The 21,468-nt window shown below is 39.2% G+C and overlaps 1 protein-coding gene across 1 annotated transcript; it reads left to right on the top strand.

The window, feature by feature from the left end:
- The first annotated feature begins 4,351 nt into the window (after nt 1–4,351).
- On the top strand, nt 4,352–7,879 carry LOC128638824 (zinc finger protein 574). The gene is made up of 2 exons (XM_053690959.1): nt 4,352–4,397; nt 5,024–7,879. The coding sequence occupies exon 2, from the start codon at nt 5,055–5,057 to the stop codon at nt 7,770–7,772; it is 2,718 nt and encodes a 905-aa protein (XP_053546934.1). The 5' UTR covers nt 4,352–4,397; nt 5,024–5,054; the 3' UTR covers nt 7,773–7,879.
- The last annotated feature ends 13,589 nt before the right edge of the window (nt 7,880–21,468 follow it).

The raw sequence follows: 21,468 nt of genomic DNA, 5'->3' as shown, positions 1-21,468 counted from the left end.
AGGCAGCCAAAAGAATGTTGGCTGCGTGTGCAGCCAAAAGAATCCATCTGGATGCATCTTACGCTGCATCCAGGTGGATTCCGAAAATGGCAGGGTGGTAAAAGAATCCATTCTTCTGCGGGCAGTTGCGTGTTTTGTTTTTAAGGTTTTGAGTTTGCCTACGCTGCATCTAGGTGGATTCTTTCACCACCCTGCCAGTTTCGGAATCCACCTAGATGCAGCGTAGGCAAACCCAAAACCTTAAAAAACAAAACACGCAACTGCCCGCACGAAATAACTAAAAAAACATGTAACTGCCCGTAAGAAATAAAAATAAAAACACGTTACCACACGCACCAAGTAAAACAAAAAAAAACTAACCTCCCGCACAAAGTATTAACAAACACCTAAACCGTCAACCACCTCATCGCAAAACAATAAAGTAATTAACCCCTAATCCGCATATAACATAATTAAAATATTAACCCCTTAGCCGTCAACCACCCACATTGCAATAAACCTAATTAGCCTATTAACCCCTAAACCACAAAACCTCCACATCGCAATAAACCTATTAATTCTTAAACCACAAATCCCCACATTGCAATAAACCTAATTAAACTATTAATCTCTAAACCGCCAAACCCCCCACAATGCAAATAACTAATTTAATTAATAAGCCCCCTAACCTAACACCCCTAAATTAACCCCATTACAACTAAATTACAATTAAAATAAAAAATATTAAATTACAAACAATAAAAAAGTCTAACATTACAGAAAAAAATAAACAAAATGATCAAAAATAAAAAATATATACCTAATTCATATGAAAATAACCCCCCCCCCCCAAAATAAAAACACCCCCTAATCTAAACTACCAATAGCCCTTAAAAGGGCCTTTTGTAAGGCATTGTCCTAAGTTAAACAGCTCTTTTACCTCCAAAAATACTAAGTCCCCCCTAACAGTAAACCCCCCAACCCACCAAACCCCCCCAAAATAAAAAAACTAAAACTAAACTATCCATTGCCCCTAAAGGGGCATTTGTATGGGCATTGTCCTTAAAAGGGCATTCAGCTCTTTTACTGCCCTTAAAAGGGCAATCAGCTCTTTTCAAAGCCCCCAAAAAAACCTAATCTAAGAAAAAAAACATCCAAAAAATTAAAATAAAAAAGCCTAAACCTAAGCCCCAAATAGGTACTCACTGTTTCTGAAGTCCGGCGGAGAAGGTCCTCTTCCAGGCAGCTCCATCATCTTCTATCTTCATCCAGAGCAAAGGCGGAGCGGAGGTGCGGAGCTGTCTTCCCGATGCTTGGATCCTCAGCAGCAGCCCTCAACGGCGGCATTCCTCGGTGGCGGTCCTCAGCGGCGTGGAGGCTCCTCTTCATGTGATCGTCCATCGCACACTGAAGATTGAATGCAAGGTATCCCATATTTAATGGGGTACCTTGCATTCCTATTGGCTGAAATTTTGAAATCAGCCAATAGGATGAGAGCTACTGAAATCTTATTGGCTGATTTGAATAGCCAATAGGATTTCAGTAGCTCTAATCCTATTGGCTGATTTCAACATTTCAGCCAATATGAATGCAAGGTACCCCAAACTGATTGCGGTACCTTGCATTCAATCTTTAGTGTACGATGGACATTGGATGAAGAGGAGCCTCCATGCCGCCGAGGACCGCCGCTGAGGATCCACGCATCGGGGAAGACAGCTCTGCACCTCTGCTCCACGCCGCCGGTAAGGATCCACAGCTCCACACCTACGCTCTGCGCCGCCTTCGCTCCGGATGAAGATAGAAGATGATGGAGCCACATGGAAGAAGACCTTCTCTGCCGGACTTTAGGAACGGTGAGTACCTATTTGGGGCGTAGTGTTAGGATTTATTTATTATTTTGTTTTTAAGATTAGGTATTTAATGGGCTGGAAAAGAGCTGATTGCCCTTTTAAGGGCAGTAAAAGAGCTGAATGCCTTTTTAAGGGCAATGCCCATATAAATGCCCCTTTTGGGGCAATGGGTAGTTTAGGTCTTTTAGTGTTAGTTTTTTAATTTGGGGGGTTTCATGGGTGTTTTTTTTTTTACTGTTAGGGGGTAATTGGTAATTTGTTTAGGTAAAAGAGCTGTTTAACTTTATATATAACCTTTTTAAGGGCTATTGCCATTTTAGTATTAGATTAGGGGGTGTTTTTATTTGGGGGGGATTTTTTATTTTTATAGGGGTATTAGTTTAAGTTTATATTTTTATTTTGGATAGCTTTGTTTATTTTTTTCTGTAAGTTTACATTTTTTATTTTTTGTAATTTTAGCTTTGGGGGTTGTAGTTTTTTTTTTTTTTTTAAATAGACTGCCCTCTGGGCAGGCTTATCGCCTAGTAGTGTATAAAAGAGAATTAACCTGTACTTCACCACGCTCCTTATCCAGCTTGGAAGCAATCCTGAAGCTTTGAAACCGCTGACGCCATGTGGGCCAAGCTGCAGGCTGAGAGATATCAAAAGGCGTAGGTGGGGTAAACTTCGAAATCGTCAATACTCAGGAAACTTGCGTAGGCAAGTACTTCTGACACCATGTCATGAGATGAAGGACACAGCATAGAAGGTGCAACACTATTTTATTGCAGAGCATAGAAGTATACAGCTTGCACAACACATCTAACATAAGCCACGTTCGGGTAGCGCTTATACCCAGCGCCGCCACATAGGCAGTGGTGATGACGTGGCACTGTGGATAGGTCACCAGTTAGGGAGCTTTGAGAAAACGCTCCCATCGCAACGTCCCACGTCACCACGCATTGACAGATTAGTAGGCATAATGGATCTGCTTCTATTTGCATGCAATATTTCTAATACATTTTAAGTATTAGAAATATTGCATGCAAATAGAAACGTCTCACATATGAATTATATATGTGTAATATGTTACATACGATCAAGGCATTGATTAAGGAGCATACGGAGAATTGAATATCATGGGAAGCTTGTTTAACTTTTTACATTATTGTAAACATGGCAGCCTCCACGAGCAACACGTGTGTATATAAATATACTGAATGTATATATATATACTGTATATACACACGTGTTGCTCGTGGAAGCTGTCATGTTTACAAGCGTCTGAGCTTGCTCTGAAAAGTCCTAGCTTTACCAGCACGCTAGAAATGCTTGGACTTACGTCATCAGAGCACTGAGGGAACGCCCAGCGCCTCACTGGCAAGTATTCACAGAACGCTCCAAGTGAGTCCCAGTTCACTTGGAGCACTTGCCAAACGCGGCCTTAGTAACTCTGACACAGACTATAACTACTATAAGCCACGCCCCCATCCGGTGACATCATACTCCCATTCTCATCATCACACTAGATACAATCTGTCAGGTAACAGGTGACAAGCAAGTGATTTGTTGCAATTCCAATTGCCCTTCTTGAAATGACATTATTATTTATAAGGTCTTTCAATGCAAAACAGTGACACCTAGTGGACATGTGCACTGAACCTTTAGGTAGAAAATCTGGCTTCACTAATGCAGGGTTGTAAAACAGTAGCCAGGTGCCTACGCTGCATCCAGGTGGATTCTGAAAATGGCAGGGTGGTGAAAGAATCCACCTTTGCGATTATAGTGTAATATGGATTCCTTTTAATACACAAGGCTAATGTTCAATTCTAATAGAACTGTTACTTTTGTATTTCTGCACTACATGTTAATATTGTTTATAGCAATTGCCCACAAATAGGTTCTTAGACCTCGAATATAACACGTGACCTGCAGGTAGCCAATTAGGTACAAGCTTTTATTATAAAGGTGCCTGTGTGTAGTTTTGTTGGGCACTCAGGTGTCTATGACTAAGCTGATACACGTAAGACCGTCCAGCCCGTGGTTCCAGAACACGTTATGTGTTTTGCTTGGAATAAACATTTTTTACTGTATTCACTGGAATTGGAAATGTTTGTACCGGACATTAGCCATTCATTAAAGTGAAAACCACATACAAATATGTCCTTAATATTATGTCAATATTAGTGGATTTCTAGCACGGACAGCACTAATATTAATAAAAAATTACAGGTCAATAAAAAAAAAATCATATCCGTTTTGTTTGTTCGGGTAAGATAACACCATGAGAGACTCTAAATACGGAAGTAGCGACAGCACTAAATCGACTTGACTCCAATCAATGACGCGAAATCACACCCCTCTTGTCATTTGTACAATCGTTATTGGCTGTAAACTTCTTATACGTCAGCACATTGAGCCTTCCCATTGGCCGTCTTCGTTCTCGCCGCACGACGCGGCTTGTACAAGGTTTCTTTTGCCATAAGCGCGGATTAATCCTCCTATTGGACGAATTGTCGCAGCCAATAGTGTGAGAGGATGCTGGGATGTGCTTAATGAGACAGCGGCTGGGGTGGCAGAGCGCTTAGTGTGAGTGCTGGTAATTTAGACTGTACCGGTTGTAACATTAATACGTCACGGCTGTCAGGAAAAGACCGGTTGATTTCACAGTATCCTGAGCCTATAGTAGTGTTCTACGCCCAGATATGTTGCTTCCTAACTACTGAACTGTCAGTGCACGTGTAATTAATATAATGTGTGTATAGACAGGTACCGGCGTTACAATGTGCACAAATCTACAAGTTATAATTGTAGCTTAGCATATCAAACTTCCTAGGCTAATTCTGTTCAAGTTTTTAAATTGTGTATATATATATATATATATATATATATATATATATATATATATATATATATATATATATATATATATATATGTGTTTATATATATATATGTATGTGTATATATATATATATATATATATATATATATATATATATACACACGCAATTATTGACACATCTATGGTACTAGGGACCATTCAGAATATTAACAAGCCTGAACCAGTGGGCTTATATAAAGGCACATGTAACCGTGATATCCATGAAGCGTCTTCAGTCTATATTACTTTGAGAGTAAATGTGATTTGTTTTTGTTTGTGTTCTGTTTATTATTGCATTGTTTGTTGATTTGCTATTTTCTTCCTTTTACACAGCAGAGCACTGTAGATTTGGAGCCTGTTCGTCATGGCAGAGGATGTTGAGACTCCAGTGGTGTTTCAGCATCAATATATGTGTTCAGAATGTGGGGTTCTTTACAACACACTGGAAGATGTATTGCTTCATCAACAGAACCACTTTGGTGAGGGAATACAGACCACATTACCCCAGGATGTGTCTGTGGATCTGAATGACCTACAAGGCCTTGTGGAAGAAAGGCAGTATCAGTGTCTTGAATGTGGACAAGTCTTGCTATCACCTGATGAGTTGCTACGCCACCAGGATATGCACATGAGGGAGATTCCACAGGTTCCAGCCCAGCCTCCCTCACAGGGGAGTAGTCAGATCCATTACCAGTGCTGCGAGTGTAAGGAGCTTTTTACTTCACCTGAACTGTGGCTTAGTCACCGTCGGAAACACAAAAAAGATGAGGAGCCGCCCCAGCAAAATGTGGTCCTACAGACAGGTTCTGGTATCCAGGCCTTACTGAGTTTGCAGAATGTCCTTCTAGATGAGAGATCGTTAAATGGCTGGGGTTTGGAGATGCCAGCTGTAATTTCAGGCACAAGTCAGGATGCAGACATTGTGCCAAGCACCCCTACCTTCACTGGGAGAACAACTGTGCAGCAAGAACTTGAAGAGATGACAGAGATGCACCCTTATGAGTGCTCAGAGTGCAGCCAAGTTTTTCACACCCCAGAAGAGTTTCTGGAACACCAGGGGCGACACTTTATTGAAACTGAGAAAGAAAGTGTGGCATCTCCAGTGTATGAAATCCCAGAAAACACAGCACCTTCAACAGCTATAATTGAGATGTTGCGCAAAGACTGGATGCAGGAAGAAAAAGACAAGAACTTAAAAGAAGCATGGGTTTCTCTTCAGCGAGTTTACAAGTGCCAAGAATGCAAGAAAGAGTGTACCTCAGCAGAGGAATTGCGTAAGCATCGTAAAGAACATCAAACAGAGGACTTTCCCTGCCCCGACTGTGATCGACTTTTCACTTCAGCCAATAGGCTACAGTCCCATCGGCGAGTGCATGTAGAAGGCACTCTTCAGTGTCCAAATTGCTACAAAGTATTTAAGAAAGAGGCTTCTCTGGAGCAGCACATGCGTGTGCATCGTGGAGAGGCACTTCACTTGTGTGTGGACTGTGGATTAGGATTTGGCACAGAGATGACCCTGGTGCTGCATCGAAAGAGCCATACAGCAGATCCTTTCTACCACTGCCACTGTGGCAAAACTTTTAGCAACATGACCAAATTTTTGTATCACCGTAGAACACATGTTGGTAAGAGTGGGGTACCTGTGTCGAAATCCGAAAAGCCACTTGTTACAGAGAAAGAGGGCTTTGCAGTACTGACAGACCCACATACTCCTCCTCCTGTGAATTTGTCAATACAATCAGTAACTTCTGAAATTACAGGGATACAAGAAGCTCCAAAAAACATAGTGACCCAAGAGAATGGTTTTAATAGCTCCATCCCTGTAGAAGAGAATCAGACTACATCAGCTGAGACCTTTCAGTGCCCACAGTGCAGCAAAACATTTTTCTCACGTTTGAGAATGGTACGTCACAAACGTGTTGTTCATGTTCTTGAAAGAAAGCACAAATGTAGCATGTGTGGAAAACGCTTCAAGAAACAAGTGCACTTGCGGAACCATGTACGCACTCATACAGGTGAACGGCCCTTCCAATGTACAGACTGTGGAAAGACATTTGGTTCACGGGCGAACTTGACCAGACACAACCTCACACACACTGGGGAGAAGCCATATAGGTGTGAAGTCTGTGGTCGGGGCTTCACACAGAGTTCTAACCTACAGCAACATTGTACAAAGCACACAGGTGTCAACCCCTTTCCATGCCAGATGTGTGGAATGTCATTCAGTCATGCTTATAAGTTGGCATTGCATGTTTATGAACACACAGGCATCCTCCCTTACAAGTGCCCAGAATGTGGCAAAGCATTCATGCGCAGAAAGTTAATGGAGTTGCACCAGCTTGGCCACCATGGCAAGGAGCCACTTCACTGTCGAGATTGTGGAGTTGTGTTTGCTGTGGAATCTCAACTTTCAGAACATAAGTGTTCTTGTACATGGAATCTGCATGTATGCCCTACTTGTGGCAAAAAGCTAAACTCTAAGATAAGCCTAGAACGCCACATGCAAGTACATGATGGCAAACAAACCTATAAATGCCATATCTGTGGAAAATTCTTTAGCACTCAGAGTGGAGTGAGCAGACACAAGCAGCGGCACTCTGGTGTGCGACCTCACAGATGTAGTGTTTGTGGTAAAGTGTTTGCTGCATCCTCTAGTCTTCTATTGCACCACAGGACCCACACAGGAGAACGCCCCTTTTCATGTAAAGATTGTGGCAAGGCTTTTAGGCAAACTACTCACCTCAGAGAGCACCAACGGTTACACACAGGGGAGAGGCCGTACCGTTGCCATGAATGTGGTATGTCCTTTATCCAGTCCACACACCTGGCAGAACACAAACGTATCCACACTGGGGAACAGCCATACTCTTGTGCTGACTGTGGTAAAACTTTTAAGACAAGGTCAAATCTTCGCACCCATCGCAAATCACATGAGGCTCAACCACAGCAGATGATCATGTGCACAGAACTTGGAGAAACTATTGCAATAATAGAGAGTGTTGAGCCACTCCCCATTGTAGAGACCATAGAGATTTACCAGGCTGCCCTGGAAGGGAATTTACATGTAGAAAATGCAAACTAGATGGAAACTAGCAGAACGTTAAAAAGCTTACACAATATTTGCTTTTTAGCAGAATTGTTAATAAAAAAAAAAAAAAAAGTTGAGCTTTTGTTAAACCAGAATCCATACATTGAATTACAAGTGTCTAACTTTTTTCATTATTTTGTTACATTACGGTGTTTCCTTAAAACACTCAAATTATTATTTTTCTCTGACCAGTGATTAGCTGTGTTTTGTGGTGTAAAGTGTAAGGGTACCATCAGATTGTGAAATAAGGCCCCAAACATCTGGTTTAATCCTGAGAATTTGTGCTCCTTCAGTCGTAGACCAGAGAGCAGTAACTTTCTGATAAGGTCATGTTGTATGTGCTCTACCAAACAACAATTTACTGAATATGTATAGAACAATCCGTTTAAAAAAAACTGGTTTAATCTTAAGAATTTGTGCTGCCTCAGTTGTAGAACAGAGAGGAGTATCTTACTGATATGGTCATGTTGTATGTGGTCTACCAAACATAACAATTTAGTATAGCTGTACAATTATTCAAGTAAAATTAGAGTGAAACTACAACACACTAATATCTGTATTTGCATAACCATACAATTGTTACTAAATGTGAACAGAGCAATCCCCACAAAGGTAATATATTGAGGGTTATAGGGATAGCCAAAAGTTTCTGGCTCCTAAATTTATGGGCTGGCTCCTAGATTTATAACACATTTGTCAAGCCCTGATATATGCAGATGTTTGATACATATTAAAGGGATATAAAACATTCTGTTTCCTTGTTGTAATACAAAAACATCACTAAGTAGTGGGTTATACTTAACAGAAATTACTGGGAACTAGCTGAACACATTGCTCCTGAGCCTATCTAGATATGCTTTTCAACAAAGGATATTAAGAGAATTAAGCAAGTTGGATAAAATAAGTAAACAAATTGAAATCGGGTCAGGGGGGCGTCCCTATGACACTAGGCATGCCCTCCAGACCTCAATCCCATTCAGGAAGAGCCATTGGCTTCAGTACAGCCAAACGGCTAGGACGTTCCATGCCGTCCTAACAGCGCTAAAGCCCAGAGCAGTTTGGACGGCATGGAACATCCTAACGTTGGGAAGGGGTTAAAAAAATTGTCAATTGAAACTTAGGATAATTGTTTATGGTTTTCAGATTTTAGAGGAAATGGGCTTAAATGGATAGTAAACCCACATTTTTTTTCTTTTATGATTCATAACATTTTAAGCAATTTTCTAATTTACTCCTATTTTATATTTTTAAATTTTTCTTCGTTCTCTTGATATCTTTATTTAAAAAACAGGAATGTAAATCTTAGCAGCCAGCCCATTTTAGGTTCAGCACCATGGATAGCGCTTGCTTATTGGTGGCTGACATTTAGCCACCTATAAACAAGCATAACCCAGGTTCCTAAAGTGATACTAAACTCATTTTTTTTCTTTCATGTTTCAAATAAAGCATGTATTTTTAAGCAACTTTCTAATTTACTCCTATTATCAATTTTTCTTTGTTCTCTTTCTATCTTTATTTGAAAAAGAAGGCATCTAAGCTAAGGAACCAGACATTTTTTGGTTCAGACCCTGGGCAGCACTTTGGTGCATTTAGCAACCAATCAGCAAGAACAAACCAGGTTGTGAACCAAAAATGGTCCGGCTTCTCAACTTACATTCTTGCTTTTCAAATAAAGATAGCAAGAGAATGAAGAAAATTGATAATAGGAGTAAATTAGAAAGTTACTTAAAATTGCATGCTCTATCTGAATCATGGAAGAAAAAAATTGGGTTCAGTGTCCCTTTAACCAAATATGGGCCAGCTCCTATGCATCACATTCCTGGTTTTTAAATAAAGATAGCAAGAGAACGATAATTGATAATAGGAGTAAATTAGAAAGTTGCTTAAAATTACATGCTCTATCTGAATCATGAAAGAAAAAATTTGGATTTAGTGTCCCTTTAAGCTGTTCATATACTTTAAGTTATTTAGTTATACATTAATAAATGTAATTATTCATAATTAATACCTGACCAAATTTAATGCTTTAATGTTAAAATTCAAAAGGGTAGCAAGTTATGCTTTACGCAAGTTATGCAAACGGCATAAAGTGAATTCTGGTTTTATTTTTTTATGATGGTGAAATAAATAGTTCTCAAGCTAAAATTTGCCATTCTAAAATTATTTAAGGGACCTCACAGTACTGATAATATTGCCAGCATGGAGAGTTTTATACCAGGCTCTTAACAGAAAAAAAAGTAAATCAATTCATATTAATTCTGAAATGTTAGCAAATGCTTTATGCAATAAAACACTGTGAATTTGAAAGCAAAGCTAGGAAATAAACAGTATTTCAGGCAGCATCTCCATCAGTCACAGTCCAGTACAACTAGCTGGGTCAGGTAGTCGGGCAGCAAGTAAGGGTAAAGCATATTTTTAAAATAATACACTGGTGCAAGCAGGGTCATACACAGATATTCAATCAAAAGTAGTCATTAGTCCAAAGGTAGTTCAAGAGTAGGCAAGGGGTCATACATGCAAATCAGTAGAAATAATACTCCCAGGCAACCAACTCAATATTCCCATAGCACAGCGTGGGACCACATCAAGCAGCGCCTATAGTCATTTATGAAATCACTGCATAAGGCAAAAACCTGGTATGAACTGCAGATTTAGATACAGTGAAAAAACGTGTGACAAAGGTGAGTTAGTTCAAGATCAATCTGATTTATCCCAGTGTTTTTTGTTTTGTTTTTTTCTTTCTATAAAATAACCTCTATTCTAAATATATTATTTTCACACTGAAATTGAGAGAAAAAATGAGCCCAGCTCTGAATGACTTTTCTTATACATTTCATATACTTTAAAACAAAAATGCAGGGAAAAGGCAAGTGCCACCTTTTCCCTTATATTGCTCAATGTCCAAAGCAACTGCTACTGCTTTTGAACCCTTGCCCTGCTTTCCATAAGAAGCAGTGGTCATCTGACCAGAGAGATGGCGTATATGAAGCACTCAGTATTGATTGGTGCAACAGCAAAGGGTGGCATTGCGCAAGGAAGTTGTGAAATAGAACAGCTGGGCAGCGGATGTACAGTGACTGTTGCCCGTTCATCACAAAGGGGAGCGGACAGGTTCCATAGTCGGGTACCTTGTCCATACGCCATGTTAGTATACATGGGCCCCATAGTCTTCACCCCTCCTAATCAATAAATCTCGTCCCTCTTTCATATATCAATGTTGCATTGTAATTGTTAAATCATTTCTTATATTATCAAATGTGTTTCCTCATGTTGTTCTTTGTTGAAGAGATACCTAAGTAGGTAGTGTGCACGTCTGGAGCGCTGCATGACAAGAAATAGTGCTGCCATCCTCTGCTCTTGCTAACGTATAACGGTGCAAAACTGCTGCCATATAATGCTGCAGACGTGCACACTCCTGAACTTCCCTTCATGCTTTTCAATAAAGGAACAAGAATATAAAAAGAAACAAAGAATAACAAGAAACAATTGGATAATAGAAGTACATTGGAAAGTTGTTTAAAGGTGTATGTTCTATCTGAATCAAGAAAGAAAAAAATGGGTTTTAGGTCTCTTTAAAGGGACAGTCTACATCAGAATTGTTGTTCTTTAAAAAGATAATCCCTTTATTACCCATTCCCCAGTTTTTCACAGCCAACACAGTTATATTAATATATGTTTTACCTCTGTGATTACCTTGTATCTAAGCCTCTGCAAACTGCCCCCTTATTTCAGTTCTTTTTGACAGACTTACATTTTAGCCAATCAGAGCTGGCTCACCTGAACTCCATGTGCCTGAGACAGCGTTATCTATATGACACACATGAACTAACACCCTCTAGTGGTGAAAAACTGTCAAAATGCCCTGAGAAAAGAGGCGGCATTCAAGGGCTTAGAAATTAGCATATGAACCTCCTAGGTTTAGCTTTCAACTAAGAATACCAAGAGAACAAAGCAAAATTGGTGATAAAAGTAAATTGGAAAATTGTTTAAAATTACATTCTCTATCTGAATCATGAAAGTTTATTTTGGACTAGGCTGTCCCTTTAAGAAGATATAAAATAGTAAATATGTCTTGTAACTTTGCTAATACTCCAGTAGGTGGTAGCACAACACCCACAATTAAGATTAAATGTGTGCAGAGTTTTGCAAAATATAAGTCATGGGGAAATGGTAAGAACTCTTTTTACCTGGGTCTCTAACCTAGAACTACACATATCTTCTAACCAAACACACTGCGATGCAAACAAAGGGTGACACAGCCATTTGTAATTTTCCTATACAGATACAAAACACGGAAATGGATTGCAGTCTCAAAACGGAGTGAGTACACATTCCATGCTACTGGCAAAACTCACGCCTCTCTTGGCTCACCAGGCACTGATCGACTGCTGGATTTGCATCCAGTTACTCTGGCAGTTAAACAGCACACAAAATAGCCTGCACTTGCTTAGATCCACACAGGTTAAATGCAAGAAAATGAAGAACATTCGTCCAAATATACACTTTGTTTAAATGATGTGTGTGATTGTTTGTGTTCCTTTAAGTAACCAACAGTCACAGTAGCCTTCTGTTTACTTCCCAGTCAGGCATTAAAAACTGTGGGAATTCAAAAATGAAAGACGCCCACAAAAGTAATTTAATAAAAATAAAACAAAATATACTTTGGGGATGAGGGAGTTCAATTTGGAATTTTCATGTCTTGAAACTTAAAGGGAAATTAAACCCAATTTTTTTTTTTTTCATGATTCAGATAGAGAATTTGATTTTAAACAACTTTCCAATTTACTTCTATTATCTAATTATTATCTAGGTAGGCAAAGGAGCTGATGATTGGCGGTTGTACATATATCCCTTATGTTATTGGCTCGCCCAGTTAGTTAACCCCTTAATGACCACAGCACTTTTCCATTTTCTGTCCGTTTGGGACCAAGGCTATTTTTACATTTTTGAGGTGTTTGTGTTTAGCTGTCATTTTCCTCTTACTCATTTACTGTACCCACACATATTATATACCGTTTTTCTCGCCATTAAATGGACTTTCTAAAGATACCATTATTTTAATCATATCTTATAATATACTATTAAAAAAATTATAAAATATGAGGAAAAAATGGAAAAAAACACACTTTTTCTAACTTTGACCCCCAAAATCTGTTACACATCTACAACCACCAAAAAACACCCATGCTAAATAGTTTCTAAATTTTGTCCTGATTTTAGAAATACCCAATGTTTACATGTTCTTTGCTTTTTTTGTAAACTATAGGGCCATAAATACAAGTAGCACTTTGCTATTTCCAAACCATTTTTTTTCAAAATTAGCGCTAGTTACATTAGAACACTAATATCTTTCAGGAATCTCTGAATATCCATTGACATGTATATATTTTTTTTTAGTAGACAACCCAAAGTATTGATCTAGGCCCATTTTGGTATATTTCATGCCACCATTTCACCGCCAAATGCAATCAAATACAAAAAATCCTTCACTTTTCACAAATTTTTTCACAAACTTTTGGTTTCTAACTTAAATTATTTACAAACAGCTTGTGCAATTATGGCATAAATGGTTGTAAATTCTTCTCTGGGATCCCCTTTGTTCAGAAATAGCAGACATATATGACTTTGGTGTTGCTTTTTGGTAATTAGAAGGCCGCTAAATGCCACTGCGCACCACACGTGTATTATGCCCAGCAGTGAAGGGGTTAATTAGGGAGCTTTTTGGGGTAGTTTTAGTGTAGTGTAGTAGACAACCCCAAGTATTGATCTAGGCCAATTTTGGTATATTTCATGCCACCATTTCACCGCCAAATGCGATCAAATTAAAAAAAACGTTAATTTTTTCTCAATTTTAGGTTTCTCACTGAAATTATTTACAAACAGCTTGTGCAATTATGGCACAAATGGTTGTAAATGCTTCTCTGGGATCCCCTTTGTTCAGAAATAGCAGACATATATGGCTTTGGCATTGCTTTTTGGTAATTAGAAGGCCTCTAAATGCCGCTGCGCATCACACGTGTATTATGGCTAGCAGTGAAGGGGTTAATTATGTAGCTTGTAGGGAGCTTGCAGGGTTAATTTTAGCTTTAGTGTAGAGCTCAGCCTCCCACCTGAAACATCAGACCCCCTGATCCCTCCCAAACAGCTCTCTTCCCTCCCCCACCCCACAATTGTCCCCGCCATCTTAAGTACTGGCAGAAACTCTGCCAGTACTAAAATAAAAGGTATTTGGCCATTTTTTTTTTAAAAAAAAAGCATATTTACATATGCTGATGTGTAGGATCCCCCCTTAGATCCCAACCTCACTGATCCCCCACCAAACAGCTCTCTAACTCTTACCCTCTGCAATAATGGGCGCCATCTTGGGTACTGGCAGCTGTCTGCCAGTACCCAGTTTTGTCAAAAAATGTGCCTTTTTCTTTAAAAAATACCCTTGATGGCTTGTGACCATCTATAGACCTCGTGATCAGTCCAGAGGTTTTCAATGGGGTTCAGGTCTGTAGATTGGGGTGGCCATGTCAGGGTCTTTAAATCTGGTGGTTCTCCATCCACACCTTGATTGACCTGGCTGTGTGGCATGGAGTATATTGTCCTGCTGGAAAAACAAATCCTCAGAGTTTCTGAACATTGTCAGAGCAGAAGGAAGCAAGTTTTGTTCCAGATAACCTTGTGTACGTGGTTTGATTTCTGCGTCCTTCACAGAGATAAATCTGCCAGATTCCAGCCTTGCTGAAACACCCCCAGATCCTCATCGGCCCTCTACAAAATTTCACAGTAGGTGTGAGGACACTGGCTTGTAGGCCTTTCCAGGTCTCAGTCTAACCATTAGACAACCAGGTGGTGTTAGGTAAAGCTGAAAATTGGACTAACCAGAGAAGATGGTCTGGAATCAGTCAGATTTAGATTTGGCCAGATCATATACTTATAGTATATCATATCTTTTTATTTAACTCAAATTGTAAATCGAAGTCAGTTACCTTATCTGGTGCTGATCTGGTAATAGGGCTGCATGTGATGTGAACATGGTTTTGGCTTTAAAACTGAATGTAGATAGAGATTTTTGTTTTCTCTTTCTAATATAGACAAGTTATTTGTGATATTATGCTGGGACTAAAAGCTGGAGTGGATTTTGCAAATCCAGATGCACATTTATTATTTCTGAATCTTCTTGACTGGCCACAGCAAAGGCAATCAGATTAATCATGCTCAAGGCTTGTGGAAAAAATGCTGTTCACAGGCCTTTTGCTGTTCAAGCCAATATCAAATAGGAGAGAGGGACTACATAAACCTTACAACAGCAGGTTGAGGACTGTGGACTATTCAAAGACAAATCTTGCATGTTTTGAGCCAGTTTATGTACTCAACGCTTAATCACAAAGTACCTGTAACTGGCCTCGACACATTTTAAGATTTGTCTTTGTTTAACCACCTTAAAATAGGTTTCATTTTTTAGGGGGATTTCACACAGTCTCTTAACACTCAGTTCTTTCAAAGGGTGTTTCTTACACTTAAAAACTGCAAATCTTGCAGTCCTCACCTCATGTTTCCCAACCTCCTACCCTTCTAGATTGTAAGTTCCCATGGGAATAGGGCCCTCGATTCCTCCTGTATGTGTTTGTAAATTCTGTCCTGTCTCTTAGTCTTAGAAGTTTTATACTATTGTTTTATTTAAATGATCTGTATCCATGGACAGCGCTGCGGAATATGATGGCGCTTCATAAATAAAGTATAATAATAATATTGCTAGCAATAACAGCGGGTTTATCTTTTGCATTTCTTTAAAGTGAAGGTCAATTTTCCACCAATCGACTACCGCAATGCATTGAGCCATATTACAGCTATTTAGTCGCTACCTTATTTTTACGTTTATCTCATTTTGTTTTTAATAAAATATTATATAAATTCCCGTACCTTACAGCGACTCCTCCCCCGCACCACTTCCTTGTTTTCTAGTTGTGACATAGCGAGCGGTCCCACCCGCTCTACATCGGCCCCAAGCGCGTTCACGATAATCTCCCAATCATATGCGCTTGTCTGTTCCGATATTCATTTTAAAACTTTTGGTCAATATATTAGTAGAAAAACGCTAAGTATTGACATTTTTAGTCTGTCATTCGTCAATATATAATCCTATTCTTCATTACTTAATTCTTCATGTCAGTCAGACTACGCATGCGTGTCTCATGAACGAGCATGAGAAACTCACTGTGATGTCGGAACTTTAACGCATGCGCAGAACAATCAAGTGACGTTTACAGTATGAGCTTGATTCCCCCGGGGGAAAACGGCCATTGTACGATTGAATAGGACAAGCCTCTCAATCACATATAGAAAATGGCGGGCGGAGGATTGAACATTAACGGAGGGCATTTAGAAAGGTAAAAATAAAGATAGTTTTACATAGGATTGTTTAAAAAATGATGAATGAAGGTTCAGCTATTTTTTGAAAAGGACTATAAAAACGTGAGCAAGCCACCCGGACTTGACCTTCACTTTAAACATTTTATTTTGTATAAACACTTTTAAAGGGGTATTATATTCAAAACTGAAATGCACATAGGTATTTAATTTTGTTTATGCATCCTACAAAAATATATTTCTAATGTCAAGTGATTCTGGTAAATTCTGTTAACTCTTTCTATGAATGTGACCTGCATCTATCAATTTTTTTTATGTCCCTTTAAGGTATGTTAGTTTACTTTATTGATTTTTTTTTATTTTCTTTGTTAGAACCAAGACCAACCCCCAACCCCTTCCAGGCCCCTTAGATTATATTTTTAATATTTAAATTGTATAAGTGTTTTTAACTTTTTTTTTTCTGTAGTGTAGCGGTTCTCACCCACTCCCGCCCCGTGCAATAACCGGAAAGCAGCTGGAAGCGAGCAGGATCGCTTCCAGCTGCTTTCCAGACCAAGGACGTACGCCACACGTCCTCGGTCATTAACTGTATTTTTTTTGAGGACGTGTGGCGTACGTCCTTGGGCGTTAAGGGGTTAAAGGGACAGTCAAGTTCAAAAAATAACTTTCATGATTCAAATTGAGTATGTAATTTTAAACAACTTTCCAATTTACTTTTATCACCAATTTTGCTTTGTTCTCTTGGTATTCTTAGTTGAATGCTAAACCTAGGAGGTTCATATGCTAATTTCTTAGACCTTGAAGACCGCCTCTAATATAAATGCATTTTTACAGTTTTTCACCACTAGAGGGCGTTAGTTCATGTGTTTCATATAGATAACATTGAGCTCATGCGTATGAATTTACAGAGGAGTGATTGGCTAAAATCACTGATTGGCTAAAATGCAAGTCTGTCAAAAGAACTGAAATAAGGGGGCAGTCTGCAGAGGCTTAGATACAAGGTAATTACAGAGGTATAACATGTATTATTATAACTGTGTTGGTTATGCAAAACTGGGGAATGGGTAATGAACCTTTTAAATCCGTTATGCTGTTATATTCCGTCATAATTAGACTGGGCTTTAAAGCCGTTATGACGGAATAGAACGTCATAGGTAACGGCTGTCCTGAAGCCTTCTGTGCTTCTAGGATTTAATTGCGGTCTGGAGGGCGTTCCTAGGATTGTAAGGACGCCCCCCAGATGCAATCCAAAAATTGAAATCTCGCGATCGTATTCACGATCGCGTAGTTTCAATTTGTCTACATCGGAACAGTTGTTCCGATGTAGGCACTTTAACCCTGTCACGAAAGGGTTAAGAGACTGTCTATCTTTTAAAACAACAACAATTCTGGTGTTGACTGTCCCTTTAACTAGCTCCCAGTGTGCATTGCTGCTTCTTCAACAAATAATTCCAAGAGAATGAAGCAAATTGGATAATAGAAGTAAAAGGAAAGTGGCCTAAAAACACAATTTATGCTTACCTGATAAATTCATTAATTTCATGGTGGTGAGAGTCCACGATCCATTACTCCTGGGAATTACCTTCCCTTCCATTAGGAGGAGGCAAAGATTCCCAAACCCCAAGTGCTCTGTATAAGCCATCCTACCTCTATGGTAGCCAGTCTGACAAATAGCCAAGCAAAAAAGGTAGGAAAAGAAAAACAGAGCAAAAAATATAGGAGCCAGAAAAAAAGATGTACCATAAGATATAGAACCAACACCAAATAAATAGGGTGGGGTCTTGTGGACTTTATCCGCCATGAAAGAAATTAATTTATCAGGTAAGCTTAATAAAATAAGTTAAAGGGGCATGAAATCCATTTTTTTTCTTTCTTGGTTTAGATAGAACATAAAATTTTAAACAAATTTCCAATTTACTAATATCTATCTTTCCAGTTTCTTTCATAAAGGTGGTAAGAGTCCACGATCCATTACTACTTTGAACCAATACCAAAGCTGTGGAGAGTCCACAAGTAATAAAAGGATAGGGTGGGTTAAGAAACATTTTTTCCCCCCTAAGGAAACTAAATCCACAACCCTAAAAAGAAAGTACATATATTCTTTCATTTTCCCACGTACTTGAAAACAACCAACAGGCAAAATTACATAGAAACAGCCTGAAGGACCTACCAAAAGCTGCATCAGAAGAAGTGAAAATATCAAAATAGTAGACTTTAGTAAAAGAAGACCAAGTAGCTGCGTAGCAAATCTGGTCAACATAAACTTATCTTTACAAACCCAAGAAGTAGCTACTGATCAAGTACAATGGGTAATAATCTGATAAGGAGCTTCAAGAATCACAAGCTTTAACCAAGATGCCAAAAAAACAGCAGGAGCCTCCTGACCTCACTTAGAACTAAAAAAGTGAAAAACAAATTTGAATTTTTTTCTGGAATCCTTGGTAACATTGACATAATACTTCAAGGCTCTAAATAGATCTTGAGAACGCTCTCTGAAGAATTATTAGGATTAAAACACAAGAAAGGACCACAGTTTCCATACTTAAATTAAATTATCCAAGGACACAACCATAGGAAGAAAATCAAATTAAATAAAAAATAAATATATAAGGAGAAGCACAAGAAATAGCAGAAAATTAAAAAAAAACTTCTAGCATGGGAGATAACCAGAAGAAACAAGACTTTCCAGGAAAAATAACTAATGTCCACCTTATACATACTCTAGGCTCAAATGGGAGAGCCCACAAAACCTTCTTAAACAGATTAAGGTTCCAAGGTGGAGACATTGGATAATAGGCATAATATGCACCAAAGCCTGAACAAAACTATGAATATCAGGGAAATATTCAATTTCCTTGTGAATAACAACAGATAAGAAAAACAAAATGTATGCTTACCTGATAAGAACACCAAGCACATCCACGATTCAAGGTAAAAAGTTTGATACATTTATTGGTGCAAACAATCTATTGCACTTACAAGAGATGAATAAAAAAAAGCCTTGTTTAACCCCTTAATGACCACAGCACTTTTCCATTTTCTGTCCGTTTGGGACCAAGGCTATTTTTACATTTCTGTGGTGTTTGTGTTTAGCTGTAATTTTCCTCTTACTCATTTACTGTACCCACACATATTATATACCGTTTTTCTCGCCATTAAATGGACTTTCTAAAAATACCATTATTTTCATCATATCTTATAATTTACTATAAAAAGTTTTTATAAAATATGAGGAAAAAATTGAAAAAACCACACTTTTTCTAACTTTGACCCCCAAAATCTGTTACACATCTACAACCACCAAAAAACACCCATGCTAAATAGTTTCTAAATTTTGTCCTGAGTTTAGAAATACCCAATGTTTACATCTTCTTTGCTTTTTTTGTAAGTTATAGGGCCATAAATACAAGTAGCACTTTGCTATTTCCAAACCATTATTTTTCAAAATTAGCGCTAGTTACATTAGAACACTAATATCTTTCAGGAATCTCTGAATAGCCATTGACATGTATATATATTTTTTTTAGTAGACATCCCGAAGTATTAATCTATGCCCATTTTGGTATATTTCATGCCACCATTTCACTGCCAAATGCGATTAAATACAAAAAATTGTTCACTTTTTCACTAATTTTTTCACAAACTTTTGGTTTCTCACTGAAATTATTTACAAACAGCTTGTGCAATTATGGCTTAAATTGTTGTAAATTCTTCTCTGGGATCCCCTTTGTTCAGAAATAGCAGACATATATGGCTTTGGCGGTGCTTTTTGGTAATTAGAAGGCTGCTAAATGCCACTGCGCACTACATGTGTATTATGCCCAGCAGTGAAGGGGTTAATTAGGGAGCTTTTAGGGGTAATTTTAGCTTTAGTGTAGTGTAGTATACAACCCCAAGTATTGATCTAGGCCAATTTTGGTATATTTCATGCCACCATTTCACCGCCAAATGCGATCAAATTAAAAAAAACGTAAAATTTTTCACAATTTTAGGTTTCTCACTGAAATCATTTACAAACAGCTTGTGCAATTATGGCACAAATGGTTGTAAATGCTTCTCTGGGATCCCCTTTGTTCAGAAATAGCAGACATATATGGCTTTGGTGTTGCTTTTTGGTAATTAGAAGGCCTCCAAATGCCGCTGCGCATCACACGTGTATTATGGCTACCAGTGATGGGGTTAATTATGTAGCTTGTAGGGAGCTTGCAGGGTTAATTTTAGCTTTAGTGTAGAGCTCAGCCTCCCACCTAAAACATCAGACCCCCTGATCCCTCCCAAACAGCTCTCTTCCCTCCCCCACCCCACAATTGTCCCCGCCATCTTAAGTACTGGCAGAAACTCTGCCAGTACTAAGATAAAAGCTATATTTGGGCTTTTTTTTTTAAAAAAAGCATATTTACATATGCTGCTGTGTAGGATCCCCCCTTAGCCCCCAACCTCACTGATCCCCCACCAAACAGCTTTCTAACCCTCCCCCTCTGCCTTAATGGGCGCCATCTTGGGTACTGGCAGCTGTCTGCCAGTACCCAGTTTAGTAAAAAAAAGTATGTTTTTTTTTTTTTATTGCCCTTTTCTGTAGTGTAGCTTCCCCCCCCCCCCCAAGACCAACCCACCACCCCTTCCAGAACCCTTAGATGATCATTTAATTTTTTTAAATATATGTTGTTTTTTAACTTTTATTAACTTTTTTTTCTGCAGTGTAGCGTTCCCTCTCGCTCCCACCCTGTGCACGCGCCTGCCCGCCGCCCCCCGTGCACGCTCGCGCTCCCGTGAGCCCTCCCTTCTGTCCCGCCCCCCTCCACTCCACTCGGCACATCGATGGCCGCCCACCTGCCTCCCAGACTTGCTCCCACCCACCAACGATACCGGCCACCGATGTCCGGTGCAGAGAGGGCCACAGAGTGGCTCTCTCTGCATCGGATGGCCAAGGGGGGTTATTGCATGAGGCCTCAATATTGAGGCATCACTGCAATAACCGGAAAGCAGCTGGAAGCGAGCAGGATCGCTTCCAGCTGCTTTCCAGACCAAAGACATACGCCACACATCCTCGGTCATTAACTGTATTTTTTTTGAGGACGTGTGGCGTACGTCCTTGGTCGTTAAGGGGTTAAAATGCCTTGGTAAACACATTCACCTAGATTTAGAGTTCTGCGTTAGCCTTAAAAAGCAGCGTTAAGGGGTCCTAACGCTGCTTTTTAACGCCCGCTGGTATTACGAGTTTGGCAGGTACAGGTGTACCGCTCACTTTTTTTCCGCGACTCGAGGCTACCGCAAATCCCCTTACATCAATTGCGTATTCTATCTTTTTAATGGGATTTGCCTAACGCTGGTA

This window comes from Bombina bombina, chromosome 8 (genome assembly GCF_027579735.1).
Source record: "Bombina bombina isolate aBomBom1 chromosome 8, aBomBom1.pri, whole genome shotgun sequence".
Taxonomy (NCBI): Eukaryota; Metazoa; Chordata; class Amphibia; order Anura; family Bombinatoridae; genus Bombina; species Bombina bombina.
Note: the sequence above shows the minus strand (reverse complement) of the source record. Positions and strands in the feature narration are given on the sequence as shown.

Excerpts from the sequence above, each read along its gene's own strand:
- LOC128638824 (XM_053690959.1), top strand. The coding sequence starts at position 5,055 with ATGGCAGAGGATGTTGAGACTCCAGTGGTGTTTCAGCATCAATATATG.